Source organism: Phaethon aethereus (genome assembly GCF_964289735.1).
Source record: "Phaethon aethereus genome assembly, chromosome: 13".
NCBI lineage: Eukaryota > Metazoa > Chordata > Aves > Phaethontiformes > Phaethontidae > Phaethon > Phaethon aethereus.
This window is the reverse complement of record NC_138589.1, coordinates 2,424,073-2,441,131: the sequence shown is the minus strand read 5'-3', so window position 1 is coordinate 2,441,131 and position 17,059 is coordinate 2,424,073. Positions and strand designations below refer to the sequence as shown.

The window sequence follows — 17,059 nt, the reverse complement described above, 5'->3', positions numbered from 1 at the left end:
AACAGAAAATTAAATGGCTGTGATCTCAGTGCTAAATAAAACTTACTTTCCTGCCCCGTGTGTAAAGTTGACAGTTCTTTGCACAGCTGAAGCAGTAGCATTTAGATAGTGGCTTGAAACAAACAGATGAGCATCTTGGCTTTTCCATTATCAGCTTCAAAGCTCTTCTGCCGCCATTGAACAACCGGCTGGTTGAACATCACCCTAGAAAAGGGGCATCGGGGATGGTGTTTATAACTGTTCCCAGCTATGTCATGGGCTTCGGTCGCTTCTCAGTTTGTAAGTTCCTGCTGTCAGGCTCACCATCCACGTGCCCACAGCAACCAAAGCTGCTTCAGCTTTCCCTGCAGTCAGTAGATTAAAGGAAGATTTGAACAGTGGGATTTTCTAGTACAGTAATTTAGAGATGCTTAATAGTTAATAAAAAAACCACTGTGAGCAGTCAAAACAATCAGTCTGCACAGTTTCCCATAAAGGATCGGGCTTTCTGTATTCTCCTGACCTCTACCAGTTAGCAGAATGATTTTCCTTTTAATTTACTAATGGTTTTAACAAACTAAATCATTCCTGAATCCCTTCAGCTGTTATGTAGCCTTCTGGTGTGCAGGAAGGAGTTTGGTTGCTTTGGGCAAAGGTCTCTGAATGTACTCGATACATCTGCTTTCATTGTGTTAGGGAATGAAGAGCCTTTAAGGATGTCAGTGTGTTGTAGGTGATGCTGGAGACCTCCAGGTGCGTTTGGCACCGCTGGTTTGTTTCTAGGGCTTCTGCTTTGAAAATGTTAATACTGCATTTCCACAGGGCCAACTTTGTATTTTGCAAGGTGAGGAAGAATTCTGCTGCCCTGGGAAAACCCACTTCATCCAGAAATTACGAGATTGCTGCAGTACAGCAATGCCCCACGTTGTTGAAAATGTTTTTTGTTGGCTAATTTTAAGTAAAAGGAGTGGGGTTTTTTAAAGCAAAATGGTAACTCGACATGATTTTAATGTTTGGAAAAGGAAATAATTGGATTTCCTTCCAAACGCAGATACACATTATCCAGAGAGCTGCTCTGAGAAATAAAGATTACATTTGCTTGTTTGAAAAGGCAAGTGTTTAACTCATGTCTCAGCTTTCATTGTGGGGGGTTTTTTTGATATTAAAGTAACTATACTTTCTTTTTTTTTTTTTTAGCAACTTCGATCTCAGGCTCGTGCACTGATAACGTTTGCTGGAATGATCCCTTACAGAACATCGGGAGACACGAACGCAAGACTGGTGCAGATGGAGGTCCTTATGAATTAGCAGAGAAGCTTTTACGTAGGGTTGCAGCAACCTGTGCCCGTCTTTAGTACGTTCAGAGGGTGGGACCAGGATCATTTTGTATTCTGTATTTTTGTTGATGGAAATAAATTTCTTTGATTTCTATTTGTTTTTGACATTTTCATTTTCACTGATTTTTGCTGTTTTATGTTTTTATTAATTTTATTTTAAATTGGTTTATATTTAGAAAATTATTCTTAATTATTTAATGGGCTATGCAGAGAAGGAAGTCACAGGTTGGCAGTAGGGAGGTGAGCAAGCAATTCTATAGCAGAAGAGGAAGTGGAGAAGAAAACTTTGATTTTAATGCTTGCTGAACGTACAGCTTGGAAACGTTAGAGGTTTTTGTTTTTTGAATGCATGTTAAATATTGAAAATCTGTTTATGATACACCACACACGTGACACTACTGTCAGTCCCTAACGTTGACTTGTGTGGTGTATGTTTTTATGCGGTGCCAATGAGCTCTGTGTGCTGCAGAGACTCCTTTACGCTTAACGAGGTTTAAACTCTTGGCTCTGTGTCTCAGATGTACATGGCTCTGCAAATCCTGGAGCTCCGCTGAAGCCTTTGTAGGAGCTGCTGGGATTGGAAACGGGCATAGTTTGGTAGGAGAGACTTTTTGTGATCGATACGTGAGTTTTTAGCCAGTTGCATTCAAAATGATCCCATGTAGAGTTCACCAGGACAAGTGAGGAAGCCGTGACCAGAGAAGTCCAAGTGTATGTGTTGGGCGTGGGTGGGTATTACTGTTGGCTTAGTGGGAAACCTGAGCCCCACTGACGCGAGGGGTGTTAAAAAATGCTCAGCTTTAAATGTTTTGAGCTATGATTAAATTGGTGCGAAAGCCCAGGGAGCATGTTATAGTATAAGCTTTTTTCTTTAATACAGCTGCCTATCTTTGAAATGAAATGGGAGGAACATTGGTGGTTACTCCTATTGTTCCCTGCAACATGCCTTTCTGCACTGCTGCTGTCTTGCCCTCATGTCGTTTGTGTTACTGGGATATGGAGAACATGTGTGGTTCTGGATGCAGAACAGGCAACAAGACTTTGCAGGGGCTGATTTCAGCCTTTGCATGTTAATAGCTCTCGTGGTAGAGAATTAATCTCCATTTTGCAATGCCTGCATTTAACGGCATAGAGGGATATTTGACTGACTTGATGACAATTGCCTAATTGCTTTTTCCACCAGAAGTGTTGGCATAAATTTTGTCAACCTTTTGGGACAGGGAGCAAAGGGATGGCGTGCCAAGCCACCCAAAACCATGTGTCTCAGCATTAGCAAACTGGCTGCTGGGGCTCCCGGCCGATACAGGTAGGGATTGTGTGTGGCACTGGGTGGTCCTGTGGCGTGTCCAGGATTGCTTCAGCTGAAGGCTGAGAGACACCTGGACATCACCCTGCAAGCAACGGGGCTTTGGTGAGTTACGAAGGAGTTATTTGGGCTGGGGGTGGTGCAACTGAATTGCCTAACAAAATGTCAACAGGAGAGTGTGGAAGGCTTTATTAGGTTATTAACGTGTCTGGCATATTCATGTGTGAATGCTTCTTGGTATGCCTCAGTTGAAAATTCATCAAATCCCCTAGAGAGCAGCTTACCAAAGAGTAGGTGGCAGAGCGAGGTGTCTTTCTTGACACTTGCTCAGAGTGCCGGTGGGACCAGGACTGCCCCACGTACCGTCCTGCACGATAAACCCTGCTCCCGTGCTTTTCCTGCTGGCGCTCAGCCCCTGTCCCTAGTTACTCCTAACATCAAACCACCTCACGTACAGAGAGGCTGGCGAGTCTGTACCTGTCCTCAGGCAACCACTGACCCGAGCCAGAGAGGGGCAGCATCTGCCAGAGCCTATATTTGGGAAGGGTGAAGGCCACCTTCCCCGCTGTAATTCCCTCTGCCCCTTCCACCCATGACACAGCAACTGAAGTCCTTTGGGTCTCAGCTCTTACCACTGCCGTCTGCAGCGCCTTGTTCTCCTGCCTTTTGCCTGTCCCCTGCTCAGCTGAGCTATCATGCTGCCTCACCAGCGTGTTTCTGATGTCAAACGTTGAACCTGGGGACCTTTTTAAAACAGCAAGTTACCCTTTTTCTGTTTGCCCTTTGAGGATGGCTGTAGTAGGTGCTTGCCAGTGCTTCTCAGCCTTCATGGGTGTTAGTAAAAGAGAAAATTGATGGCTGTGTGTAGTTTGCTCCCTTTGTGCTCAGTGGTTGTGACTCCAGGCTCTGGTCCCTTCTAAGCTAAGCGGAAACGGAAATATTTCATACTTTGGAAAAGCCAAGGTGGTCTTTCTCTGGTGCACAGACAGAGGACACAAACCCCAGGGAGTCAGAGCCCTGGGACTAGCCCTGGAAAGTTAAGGCCTGCCCTGTTTTGGACAAGACGTGAGATGGTGTGGGTATAACAGAAAGTGCCACAGGCAGTTGGAATTAAATTATTTCTTGTTGATCGCCCTGTGATTTCTTCTTGCTCCTATGCAGGTTGTGAATGTTGCACGCCATCCGTCTTCCCACGTTCCCAAGAGCAGCGGGTTCCAGCTCCATGCCGAGGCTTGGCTTTGGCAAACCTGTCTCTCCTCTGCACAACTTTAAGGGCTTTGCTGTATTGAGGTAGATGCTGACGCACATACCGGCGCTTTGCTGAATAAGGCACCCCCGTGGTTTTCCAGATGTCGCTGGTTTCTCTCCGCCTCACGTTTATTCTGCTGGAGAGAACAACCTGGTTCTGCTCCCTTGGGTTCCTGACCAGCAGACCTGCTGCTGCCGGAGCGAAGTTCATAACCCTTTGTACCTTTGCACTCAGAATGTGCAGGCTTAGCCTTGGTTTTCTAAACATTTCATCTGTTAGAAGGGCTTTTTGGGATGTCACTCCTGACGTTGTGTCTGGAGCAGCTTGCTCAAAGCTAGTGTCGCCCAGCGCTCCCTTTACAACAGAGTAATGCTCGCTTTTACAGCATGGCACCGTCAAGGGCATAGTGGGAGCTCCCTCTGCGTGTCTCGTGCACAACGGGCTTCCGCCTGCTTGGCCAGCCTCACACCGCTCAAACTGAAAATCGTGACAACGTGTGGCGTGACTGAGGAAGTTTATGCTTTGCCAGGCAGAGTTTGCAGCAGAGCTGCGGGTGTTCATCTGAGCCGAATTTATTCTTAGAGAAGATTTGTCAGTTTATACTAAGTCGGTGGAGCTTTACCGCTTTGTACAAGAAAAAAGTACAGGTGAATGCTGCAGATTAAATTTAGGATATTTCCATCTGCTTTTTCCTACTCCGGGACTGATGCTCAGCAGTAAAGATCCTCCAGGTGTAGATGAGAGGCATCCTAAGGGCGGCTCGCTGCTTGTAGTCAAATTCAGCTCATGCTTGTGTTGCTAGAGAAGATTTGAGGAAAGAGCAAAAAGGCGTTTGCCTTGGGAGTGTGTGACGTTCTGTCCCGGCATGGGGGCAACTGCAATGTGCAGGCGCATCCTGGTCCCGCTTTCCACGGTTCACATGGCTCATCGGTAGTGAAACATCCACGAGTGCTGCGGTATCAGCATGGGAGCTCGGAATGCTTTATATTCTGCATGTCCTTCAAACGAGGTCTGAGTTGGTGTGGTCTGGGTTTAAGGGGGAGTTGCAGGGGAAGCTAGAAATACTTACTGTAAACTTCTGCCCCATGTTACCTGTCCAATGGGGGGGAAAAAAACAAGTCAAAGACCTGCCCAGGGGTTAACCGTGGGCTACTGGTAAAAACTAAACTGAGCTAATGGAAGATAACCAGCTCTTGTGAGAATTTAACAGGTGCCGACAACAGAAAACCTGCTGAAACGTGCCTCGAGGGCCCCTCCTAAGCACTGCCGTGGAGCTGGGGTCAGCAGGTCCTGTCTTCTCGGCTCTGTTTCTTTGGTCTTTGTGTGTTGGGGTTTTTGTTTTTGTTTTTCTACTCCCCCAACAACATTAATTCTTCGAAGTATTTTCACAGTGGTGCCTGTGCTGTTGGCTCAGCTGATTGCCCAGTCAGGTTACTGCCTGCAGCCTGTGAGATACGTTCCTACTCCTCTGCCTTTTCTTGGATGTCCCTGCTGACTGCAGATGCTGCATCTCAATCCTGATTTTGTTTTGTTTTCCAGACGAATGCTAAAGGAGGTGGCTCCTCTGTTCTTCTACCACTGCTGCACTTGGACCTTGTTCCTTGCAGGAGCCGAAGGAATTATCTTCAGAAAGAATGAATTTAATGATTTTGTTTCTGTTCTTGTTATGCTTTCAACACTTGTCTCCCCAAACTTAACAAGCTCCAGCCTCTCAAAGCAGCAAGCTGTTTTCTTTCCAGGCTGGAGTAAAGAAAGGGACGTTTTTAATTCCAGTTCTGTGTCCCTGGGGTGGGACAGCGCTCAAATACTGCCAGTGTTCATGTCCCTGTACTGGCATTTTTGTCCTGTTTCTGTCTGGGTCTAAAGTTGGAAGGGATGGAAGTACTGTCTGGAGGAGGATGGGAGGTGATCCCGTTTACCCCGTTGGGTAAGGTTGCTGGCAGTGGCCTGAATAACCACCTATTTTTCTCTTCCCAGGCTTCCTTCCCTGCAGTGCCAAGAAATGAGTTCCATTCCACGCAGCAGCTTTGCAGCGCTGAGCCCCTGTGTCGTTCACGTGGCTCGTGTCATCCAGGGCGGTAGGTTCCCTCTTCCACAGGGATGGAAACAGGACAATTAAAACTTCATTGAAGTCAGAATATAGCGCTTTGGCGAACTTTAAAAGAAGCCGTGTGTAAAGCATTGCACCATTCTCTGCCTAACTTGATTCGGGTTCGTTTGATGCATTTAATAGCCATAGTGGACCGGGGGATCGGCTGGAAGCGAGGGGAAGCCCTGCAGAAGCAACGTGGCACCTCTTCGCTGCCTGAGCGGAGGGCTTGGAGGGACGTGCCGCGGAGCTCTCCCTTCCTGCTCGTGGCTCCCAGCGCCGGACGGCCCCGGTATTGTTGCTGCAGCTGGTGTTGTGAATCAGGCCGACGACAAGCGCATCCTACTATCCGGCTATTTCACTACACCAGGGTTGCATCATACCACTCGCTTCGCTCTTCATCCGGCGTCTGGAGTCCTCCTGTCTCTCCTGGAGGTTCTTTGACCACGCTGTGTTTAAGAGACGTTCCCCCTTTTGCCTCCCTGTTTAAGAGACTCTCTGATTCGTTTGGGCGAGCACGTTTTTGATAAAAGCATGAGGTTCTAAAATAAAGCCATTTCTGCTGGGCATGAGTCTGCTGCTGCATCTGTTGTGAGAGGAAGCTGGTGTCCCCCTTGCAGGAGGTGTCCCATAAGGTGCTGGAGCGAGGCTTTTTCCTCGTCCCCATCTCACCCTTCGCCACGTTCGCAAGGCCGGGTAACCGTGCCCAGGCGTTACGAGCAGTACGGATGCAGGCAGGTGAGCGCTGCGGGCAGGGCTGCCTGTCCTCAGCTTCCCGGGTAAGCGAGTGCATGCCGGCCCACGCCGGGCTTATGCAATTGTGGACGGTGTCTGCTCGCACACAAACAATACAAGGGGGCTGAAGTGAGTCCCCGAAAAGCAGGTTAAAATTTGTGCGTGAATGTAAAAGACAGCCAGAGGCAGCAGGGCAGGCAGCCTGAATTTTCCATTAACTTGTAAAGCCACATGGGGCTGAAATTCAAATGCGCTGCCCTCAAATTTTATTGCCTGCCTTATTTGCTGTCTTTGCCGATCTTATCTGTAACTGCTTTTAAGGCACATGTGACACCGGGCTGCAGAAGTGTAAGATGCCTGTCCCACCCTGCCGGTGGCTGGACGGTGAATGCTGAGCGGCGGCGCGGCCTCGGCTCGTGTTTTGTGTGATGTGGGTTTAAGTGGTTTAAGTGGCTTACTAAATCGGGGATGGGATTTGGGGGAGTTTGGAACCCTGGATGCTCAGCGGTTCCCGCTCCCGGGGCTCAGGAGGGGAAGGGGGGCTGTGGGAATCTCTGCTGCCTGGCACCGAGAGCTGCTAGCCCCAGCCCTGGGCAATCGTCGAGGGATTGTGACTGGCACTGCTCCATGTCCCCCCGCCTCTCCATCCCCTCGGCATCAGATCCCGGGCAGGGGCATCCCTCCCATCCCTCGACGTCGCGCTCCCCCCCCCTTCTCCCTGGTTTCACTGTGAGAAAAAGGGGCCGTTTGCCTCCCTGCATCCAGCACAGCTCGGTGCCATGGGCGGCGACTCGGGGGCCAGCCGAGATGATTTACGGGATCTGCTGGCGCAGGGGCAGTATCCCAGGGAAGGGCGAACGTGTGTGGGAGTCTGCTGCCATTTTCCATAATAAATCCCAGTGGGAACTGAATGTTCGGGGCCGGAGGCAAACTCAGCACCGCGTTTCTCTGCCGGTCTGTCCTTGGGACTTAATCTCAAATCTGTTATCACCGCCCCCATCAAACATTGGGAGCCAGCGACGCCGATTACCGTGGGTTTGATACCCCTTCCAGCTATTTTTTTTCCCCCTGACCAGCTCGGGGTGGTTCAAGCCAATTCTTTTCCCCCATTAGTGACAGTGGTGGGTGGGTGCCGGTTGCCTTGCTCCGGTTTGGCGGGGTATAAAGCCGGTGAGCCCCTCTCCGCCCCATCCCTTGCCCGGCAGGCACCGCCAGCGGGAACCCAGGCAGGGGCGATGGCCGAGCTGCCTGTCCCGGAGCTGCCTGCCGCCCTGTCCCGCTGCAGCGGCCGCTTCACCATCAGCACCCTCCTGGGCACGGAGGAGGGCGGCCGGGGTCCCTACGCAGCCGCCGAGGGGGCTGGCTGCGACAGCGCCCACCCCACCCACCTCTCTGGCAGCACCCTCTGCACCAGGACCTTCGGCTACAACACGGTGGACGTCGTGCCGGCCTACGAGCACTATGCCAACAGCAGGGGGGTGGGCGACGCCGGGAAGGGGAGACCCTCGCTGGCGGACCTCCACTCCATCCTCAAGGTAAGCTGGGGCTCGGGCACACCACCGGCACCTCCGGCATCCCCTGGCCATGCTGCTGGTGCCTGGTCCCTGCAACGCGCCCGCGGCACGGCATCTCCCGCTTCGCGATGCCGCGGCCCCAGGGAGAAGCTGGAGGGATAATCCAGCTGTTGCCAGCTGTGTGCTCAGCCAGGGATCTCCAGGCAGCTGCACCCCTCGGGGACGGCTGGCTGCCTTCGGCCCTCACCCGCCGTCTCCGTGTCCCCGCAGCCCGACCCAGGCCGCCTCCACGCGCCGGTGTCCGACCCGCAGCGGAGCAACGGCCAGCCAGAGGCCGGGCTGGACGAGGCCGGGGGGCAGCCGGGCAGAGCCCCTGCGCCGGAGCCCGTCCGCTTCGGATGGGTGAAGGGCGTGATGGTGAGTGCGACCGGTCCCGCAGGAGCGTTGTTCTGCCCTCCCGCCCCCGCAAGCAGGGGCACGATGCGTCTGCAGCTCATCGCCGCATTCTTCCCCTATATATTTTTTTTTAAATTTTTTTTTTTAATGTTTTTTCGCAAGCGTCTGCACTCTCAACAACTCCCCTGCCCGTCGTGGTGGGTTGGTTTTAGCTTAGAGGAGCAGTGGAGACGGCGTGGCCCTGGCCACCCCCAGGTGCCCGCGCGCTGACGGCCGGTCCCCCTTTCTGCCCCCCCAGATTCGCTGCATGCTGAACATCTGGGGAGTCATCCTCTACTTGCGCTTGCCCTGGATCACCGCCCAGGCGGGAATCGGTGGGTGCCGTGGCGCATCGCGGTGCACGGCGGGTGCAATGATGGCACCGGGCTCGCCGTGGCCCAAAACACGGGGAAGAGGGGGGCAGAAATGCCGGCAGCATCGAGCGCGGGGTGATGCGCGGGGCTCCCGGGGGCCAGGGGGATGCAGGAATGAAGTGGTGCCCTCTCCCCCCAGCCTTGACGTGGCTCATCATCCTGATGTCCGTGACGGTGACCACCATCACCGGCTTGTCCATCTCTGCCATATCCACCAACGGCAAAGTGAAGTCAGGTAGCGTGTTGTCCCCCGCGCCGGTGCGGCCTCCAGCCACCCCAGGGGTTCTCCTCCACCCTGGGGCTGCCCCGTGGACGTGAACTCCTGGCATGGGCTGTGAGGTGCAGGGGTGGCCCAAAAAACGTGTGGGTGAGAGAAGGGGGAGGCAGGTAACGCCACGGGGTGCTCCTGCCGCCTCAGGGGGCACGTACTTCCTCATCTCGCGGAGCCTCGGGCCAGAGCTGGGCGGCTCCATTGGGCTGATCTTCGCCTTTGCGAACGCGGTGGCCGTGGCCATGCACACAGTGGGCTTCGCCGAAACCGTCCGGGACCTGCTGCAGGTATGAAAGTGGCTCTGTGTGTCCTCTGGGTCCCATCCCCTCCACCTCCTCCATCCTCACCTCCTCCCTGAACGACCTGCATTGATTACCAATATTTGTGTTAACGTTGGACCACTGATCATCAACCAGCGGCTGCTAAAACTCGGGGAAATCCCGGTGTTCGGTAAGGGAGAGGGTTATTTCCGTGTTCTGGATGGTTCCCCCTCCCTAGGAGCACAACTCCCTCATCGTGGACCCCACCAACGACATCCGCATCATCGGCGTCATCACCGTGACGGTGCTGCTGGGCATCTCCCTGGCCGGCATGGAGTGGGAGGCCAAGGTACGCCTCACTTCTTCTCCTTGCCTTATTCCCTTAGGCTGGTAAGAGCCGGCCCCGCTGCCTGCTGTGCATCCGAGGAGCGGAGAATGCCCATAGCTCCCCAAAAATGGGCAAGGGTTTCTCCTAACGCATTCTTCACCCTCTCAGTGCCCAAGCCCCGACCCCTCAGCTGGCTCTTTCTGGTCTGGCAGGCTCAGATACTGTTTTTCCTGGTCATCTTGGTTTCCTTCATAAATTACCTGGTGGGGACGGTGATCCCGGCCACCGCCGAGAAGCAAGCGAAGGGCTTCTTCAGTTACCGAGGTGCGTCCACCATGGGTTGGGGTCGTGCTCGACAGGTCCAAGGGCATCACTGGAGCCCAGCTCTTTGCTGCTGCTGGGGGAGAAGTTTGCTATGGAAAGGTGCTCCTCGGTGAGAGATGTATGAAAAGCACGGAGTCTTTGTCCCGTGGGTTACCTACCATCAGCGGTGTGCCTCCATCCAGCGCTGAGATGCTTCAGCCAGGAGAAAGGCAGTTGGGAGGCCCCAAGTGCTTTTCCTCTGCTTCCTCCCCAGCCGACATCTTTGCCCAGAACTTTGTGCCCAACTGGCGTGGACCCGAGGGCTCCTTCTTCGGCTTGTTTTCCATTTTCTTCCCGTCAGCAACTGGCATCCTGGCTGGGGCCAATATTTCGGGTGACCTGAAGGTGGGTTTTGACTGTTGCTACCTGAGCTGGCATTTCTCAGGGCTCAAGCCCCGTTTTCCCTGGTGCTTTGGTTGTGAACCAACTTTTAGACCCTATTTTATTTCTTCTGGAAACTTTGGAGAGGGCTCAGCCAGCAGATGCTCTGCTTTAATTCACTGCGGCTTTGTGCCGCAGTGAATTAAAATTCCTCCTGTAGAGCAGCCACAATTAAAATGCCGTTTTAGCGGTGCTGCCGGAAAGCTGTCTTACATCTCTCTGCGACTCCCTTGGGCAGGATCCCGCTGTGGCCATCCCCAAGGGCACCTTGATGGCCATCTTCTGGACCACCGTGTCTTACTTGGTGCTTTCTGCTACCATCGGTAAGCAGCATGTCGCGTGTCCCCCCCACCAAGCGGGTGGCCTGGGAGGATGCAGGTGGCGGGAGCCAGGAACAAGCCTTGGATACCGGCGCTGGTGCCCTGGGGCGAGTGCTGCGGGCGCCAGGTCTCATTCCTGCCCCCCATGGCGGGGCAAAGTCCCCCTGGGTGGGCAACGCAGCTCCTGGCATCGCTCATCGCCGTCGTGCCGCGGGGCGAGCCCGTGGCGGGGACTGGGGAGATGCCGCGGGCCGCGTGAAGCCGGGGAGAGATGCCAGCCCCACGGCCATGCTGGGGGGCTGCCGGGCCGGCAGGCGCGCAGGAGGGGAGCGGGCACTGAGCGGCCGCTGCGTCCCCCCGCCAGGCGCCTGCGTGGTCCGGGACGCCTCGGGCAGCCTGAACGACAGCGTGGCGGCGGGCTCGCCGGGCTGCGAGGGACCGGCCTGTGGCTTCGGCTGGAACTTCACCGCCTGCGCCCAGAGGCAGAGCTGCCGATACGGGCTCAGCAACTACTACCAGGTGCTGCTGGGGCCGCCGCCGCCCCGCTCCCCGCGGCGGGCCGGGTTTGTGCCGCGAGGGAGGGCTTCCCCGGGGCAGCCCCGTGCCTGGCATCCCCGGCACCCGGGCAGGCGCCCGTGCTGTTAGAGCACCCACGTAAGGGGCACGCACCGGGGAGGGCATCTTCCTCGGGCTTTCGGATGTGGCTGGGTTTTGCCACCCGGATAACGTTGATGGAGAAGCGCTGAGGGCAGCAGGATGGGCCCCGGGGGCTAGAAATCCCTCAGGGCCGGGGCGGAGGTTAATGCGCCGGGGGTGCCAGGGTTCCTGACCGCCCGGTTTTTGGGCAGAGCATGAGCATGGTGTCGGGATTCGGTCCCCTCATCACGGCAGGGATCTTCGGCGCTACCCTCTCCTCGGCACTGGCCTGCCTCGTCTCAGCCCCCAAAGTCTTCCAGGTAAGGGGATGGCGTGTCTGCGTCCCCCTGCTCCCGTCCCCAAGCCCGGCAGCGGGAGCGGGCGACGCTCCTTGGGAGCGCGGCCAGCACCGCAGGGCTCTGCGACCATGAGCGGCCCCGGGGCAAGGAGGACGCTGCAAGAGCCACCACAGCACCGCCGTACCGTGTCCCCAGTGAAGCCCACTGTCCCCAACGCGTCTCTCCCCGCAGTGTCTCTGCAGGGACCAGCTCTACCCTCTCATAGGCTTCTTCGGGAAGGGCTACGGGAGGAACAGCGAGCCCATCCGTGGCTACATGCTCACCTATGTCATCGCCGTCGGCTTCATCCTCATCGGTAGGCGCTTGCTGCCCCGGCACCCTCCTGATGCCCACCACTAGATGGGCGGCTCAGTCCCTGCCACCGACAGCTCGCTCTCCTCCTCCTCCCCGCAGCCGAGCTCAACGCCATCGCCCCCATCATCTCCAACTTCTTCCTCTGCTCCTACGCCCTCATCAACTTCAGCTGCTTCCACGCCTCCATCACCAACTCCCCAGGTGGGCTGTGCCGCGCCATGCTGTGCCGTGCGGCGGGCAGCTCCCCGTCCGGCTCCCCATCCCGGCAGCGGCCGCTGTGTGTGTTTGCGTGCAGGCTGGCGACCCTCCTTTCGGTATTACAGCAAGTGGGCCGCGCTCTTTGGGGCCGCCATCTCAGTGGTGATCATGTTCCTGTTGACCTGGTGGGCGGCCCTCATTGCCTTCGGCATCGTCATCTTCCTCCTGGGATATGTCCTTTACAAAAAGCCTGGTGAGTGGTGGTGACCCAGCACTGGCGACGCCCCGGGAGGTGTCTGGCCCCACTGCTAATCCATCTTCCCCACGTAGACGTCAACTGGGGCTCCTCCATGCAAGCCAGCTCGTACAACATGGCCCTCAACTACTCGGTGGGGCTGAGCGAAGTGGACGAGCACATCAAGAACTACAGGCAAGGGCGGCTCAGTGCGGTGCTGGGCACGGAGGGAGGGGGGATGCAGAGTCAGCCGCCGCTGCTGGCAAACCCAGGATGGCTTCATGCCCACGGCAACATCCTCGCCACCATCCTCAGTAATTGGGAGACCTGGCGAAGTGTGGCTGTCTCCAAAATCCTATGTCTCTGCCGTGTGGGCAGAGGTGGAAAGTAGAGTAAACCTTGTCTTCCCCATGCCAGGCAGGCGTGTTTGTCTCAGCTGATACAAAAAGACCAAAGAGTGAGGCTAGGCTCTCAGCCATATGATTTTATGTCATCCTAAAGATGCTCCCTACAGCTGCTGCTGGCCAGGCATGGCAGAAGAGGTGCAGCTGGCTCCAGAGAGGCTCGGTGCCTCCAAAGCACCAGCCTTCACCCCCTTTTCTCTCCCTGCCTGCAGACCACAGTGCCTGGTGCTGACCGGCCCTCCCAATTTCCGCCCGGCCCTAGTGGACTTCGTGGGGACGTTCACCAAGAACCTCAGCCTGATGCTCTGCGGCAACGTGCTGATTGTGAGTCACCTGTGAAAGCTGGTTGGTTCCTTGTCCTGGGGGCTCTGGCCACACGTGGGTGGTGGGCTGGGAAATCCAGATGCATCCTGGTGGGCTCACAGGGTGGGGATTGAAATGTGCCCATTTATGTATGTGCCGTCAGATGATGCAATGTTTCTTCTGGAAGCCTCTCCAGCTTGTTAAGCAATATTGACGAAGCACCAGGATGTCCCTGTGGGCTAACGGCTTCCCCTTGCCCTTTAATTGCGAAAGCAAAAATGCGGTAGGATGAGGTGGTTGCTCAGGGGACAGGGGTGGTCCTGCAGCCCTGAAGCCTCAAGAGCAATTGGAGTCATGGGGTGCAGCAAACGCCAGCTCATCCGCAGCCGCGGGACCGCTGGCACCCTGCGCGTTGGCTGCTGACTCCCCAGATTCACTTGTTTTCTTGCTGTGATTGCAACCTCCCGTGTGGACGCTGGTTACATCCAGGTCTTGCCAATGATTTGGCAAGAGAGGATCTGGAGGTTCTTGGTGGCAGGACCACTAGCTGGAACGGGCTGCTTGTGCCTGAGCCCCTGCCCCTGCTCCCCTCAGGGACCGCGGAAGCAGAAGATGCCGGAGTCCCGGCTGACAGCAGATGGCCACACCAAGTGGCTTATGAAGAGGAAGATCAAGGCTTTCTACACGGATGTGGTGGCTGAGGATCTGAGAAGCGGCGTCCAAATGCTCATCCAGGTAGAGCCACCCTCACTGTTGACCGTCAGGGTCCCTCCTCTTCCGTCACTGCATGGGGGGCTCTGATTGCCCTCCCTGACCTCCAGGAACCCCCTCTTTGCATCATTCCCCTGCGGGCTGACACCAGCCGCGTCCGTCTGTCCCTGCAGAGGGATCTCATGGGAACATCTATCCATAGGCTGCCGGCCTCGGGAAGATGAGACCCAACATCCTGGCGCTGGGCTACAAGAGCAACTGGCGGACAGCATCCCCCCAGAGCCTGGAGGACTACGTGGGCATCCTGCAGTATGGCCACACCGGCTCCCCACCCCCTGGGGATGCTGGCACACGGCGGTGGCCCCATGGTTGGGTGCGGGGACGCTGAGGCCTCGTGAGCAGGGTCTGGCCGGGCCAGCAGTGCCGCCTGACAGGAGCTGGCCAGTTAACTGCCCTCTCCTTCCTTCCTTCCAGTGACGCCTTCGATTTCAAGTATGGTGTGTGCTTAATGAGAATGAAGGAAGGGCTGAACGTTTCCCGAGTGATGCAGGCTCACGGTAAGTGGTTTTGGGCAGCCAGGGGTGCTCGGAGATGTGCCAGAGCTGTAGGACGTGCCAGCGGGCACTGTGTTCTCAGGCGAAGGTCATGGTCCTGGTGGGACATCACTCCTGGGCTGGGACCGCTGAGTATGGGGACACCGGGGCGCTGCCCTGCAGCCTGTGCTCTTCTCCTCCCTCCCCAGTTAACCCCACGTTCGAGGCAGCAGAGCACACCGAGGAGACTGGCACCGGTGGCAGAGCAGCGCTGGGCATAGGTTGGTCCTGGCTCGCGGCCGCCCGGAGCATTATTTTTAGGAAGCCAGGTTTGCAGAAAGGGGAGAGGGTTCTGAGCAGCGACGGGGAGCAGGGCTGGGGCCAGGAGAAAGTGGTGCCTCTAATCCGCGGCCAGCCGTGCTCCTCGCTGATGCCAGGACCCTCTTGCCCCGGCAGCAGACACCCCTGCCTTGGCCAGCGAGCAGCAGGCGAGCACCATCTTCCAGAGCGAGCAGGGCAAGAAGACCATCGACATTTACTGGCTCTTTGACGATGGAGGTAACCTTCAGCTTTGGCTGCTGTGGCTCTTTGCTGTCCATCTGTCCAGCTAATGCAAACCCAGCAGCTCCATCGTGGTGCCCAGGAGGGCTCGGTCCTTGCCGAACGGTGCCAGGGCATCCCCGGCATCCCCGGCGAGCCCACGGGGCCGCTGCTGCCGCTGCGTCTCCCACTGGGTGTTTTGGGGCCAGGTCTCACGCTGCTCATCCCCTACCTCCTGGGGCGCAAGAAGCGGTGGGGAAAGTGCAAAATCAGGGTGTTTGTCGGCGGGCAGATCAACAGGATGGACGAGGAGAGGAAGGCGTAAGTGCTGGCGGCTGCTTACGCCCCGCAGCCCCTCTTAACCACGCGGCCATCGCTGCTGTCCCCGCGGGTGGGTGGCAGGAGCTGTTTCCCCCCCGAGCCCCTCCGGCTTTGCTGTAACGGGCTCTTTGGGCTCTGACCTGGCTGCTTGGCCTTGCTCCTCCGAAAAATCAACGTTGCTGCGGAGTGGGGAGAAAACCCCCAAGTGCAAGCGGAGGACGGCTGCAGGGGTTTCTGCCAGGGCCAGTCCCTGCTGGAGCTGCCGTGCTCTGCTAATTTTTTGGAAAATGTGCCCTTTTCCCTCCGGCAGGATCGTCTCTCTGCTGAGCAAGTTCCGCCTCGGCTTCCACGAGGTCCACATCCTCCCTGACATCAACCAGAAACCCCGGCCAGAGCAGTAACCGCCCCCCTCCCCTTCTCCTTCTGCCCCAGCACCCCCAAACCCGCCCACACACCCCGCCCTGATGTCTTGCAGCATCAAGAGGTTCGAAGACCTGATTGCTCCCTTCAGGCTGAACGACGGCTACAAAGATGAGGCCACGGTGAACGAGATGAGGCAGGGCTGTCCCTGGAAGATTTCTGATGAGGAGGTCGATAAAAACAGAGCCAAGGTAAAACTCGTGCCAGGGGGGCTCCTGCAAAGGGTCTCCCGCTTTCGAGACAAGATTCACTCTGTTTGGAAATAATTATTTTGCGTTTGTCAACGCTCTTTGCTCTGCAGTCACTCCGACAAGTGAGGCTGAACGAGATTTTGCTGGATTACTCGCGGGACGCGGCGCTCATAGCCATGTAGGTGCCAGCAACACCCTCACCCCCGTTTCTCACCCTCTGGTCCCTCTGGATGATCCCCGCCGCCACAGGGAGATCCCAGACGGACACCCCAATGCCACGGCAGGACCATGCCGCACCATGGGGAAAATCCCTTTGAGGGCACCACGGGGTCCAGACGGGGTCCCGCTGTGGGGGAGGACGTGGCGGTGCCCCTTTTTAGGGAAATAACCTGCAAATTAGCAGGGGCTTGAGAGAGGGGCTAAGGATGGGGCTCGGCTCAGCGGGGTGGACGGCGGGGGCTGCGCTGGTTGTGCCTCACTCGGCCCCCCGATGCGGCCGCAGCACGCTGCCCGTCGGCAGGAAGGGTCGCTGCCCCAGCTCCCTCTACATGGCCTGGCTCGAGACCCTCTCGCAGGACCTGAGACCCCCCGTCATCCTCACCCGCGGAAATCAAGAGAACGTGCTGACCTTTTACTGCCAATAAAACCTCCTGGATCCCTGCCGACTCGCGATGTGAATTTTTCAGGCTGGTTTTGATCTCGGAGCACACTCGCCCGGGGCCCTGGGGGAGCAGTCGAAGGCGACTGGCCATCAGCTCTCAGGAAATGCCCACTGTGCAGAGCTGCTGCCCTCTTACAAAGGCTTGTTTTGGTGACCTCAGCCTTTGTAGGTTGTATATAGGTATGACGTAACACAGTGCAGGCGTTGCTCCGGCCCTGGATTTAGCTGGAGCCCTGCAGGCAAGGTGTGGGGTCCCACCTTGAGAGCAAAAAGGGGACAGCGGGACCCCCATGCCTGCTCCCCCAGGACAGC

At 56.4% G+C, this 17,059-nt stretch overlaps 1 protein-coding gene across 2 annotated transcripts; it reads left to right on the top strand.

Moving 5' to 3' along the window:
* Nucleotides 1-7,686: 7,686 nt before the first annotated feature.
* SLC12A3 (solute carrier family 12 member 3) lies at nucleotides 7,687-16,730 on the top strand (the record flags this gene model as incomplete). 2 transcript variants are annotated; one of them, XM_082005805.1, is made up of 26 exons in its annotated part: nucleotides 7,687-8,230; nucleotides 8,480-8,626; nucleotides 8,904-8,979; nucleotides 9,158-9,253; nucleotides 9,437-9,576; nucleotides 9,788-9,898; nucleotides 10,090-10,201; nucleotides 10,455-10,585; nucleotides 10,860-10,944; nucleotides 11,306-11,460; nucleotides 11,790-11,897; nucleotides 12,108-12,231; nucleotides 12,330-12,431; nucleotides 12,526-12,681; nucleotides 12,759-12,858; nucleotides 13,280-13,391; nucleotides 13,965-14,105; nucleotides 14,284-14,390; nucleotides 14,556-14,638; nucleotides 14,824-14,889; nucleotides 15,074-15,172; nucleotides 15,364-15,475; nucleotides 15,786-15,872; nucleotides 15,951-16,086; nucleotides 16,197-16,264; nucleotides 16,589-16,730. In XM_082005805.1, exons 1-26 carry the CDS (start codon nucleotides 7,931-7,933, stop codon nucleotides 16,728-16,730), a joined length of 3,096 nt encoding a protein of 1,031 aa, XP_081861931.1. In that variant the 5' UTR covers nucleotides 7,687-7,930. The 2 variants fall into 2 exon arrangements, with proteins under 2 accessions (XP_081861931.1, XP_081861930.1); XM_082005804.1 differs by having other exon boundaries at nucleotides 14,824-14,895; nucleotides 15,071-15,172.
* Between the last annotated feature and the right edge of the window lie 329 nt (nucleotides 16,731-17,059).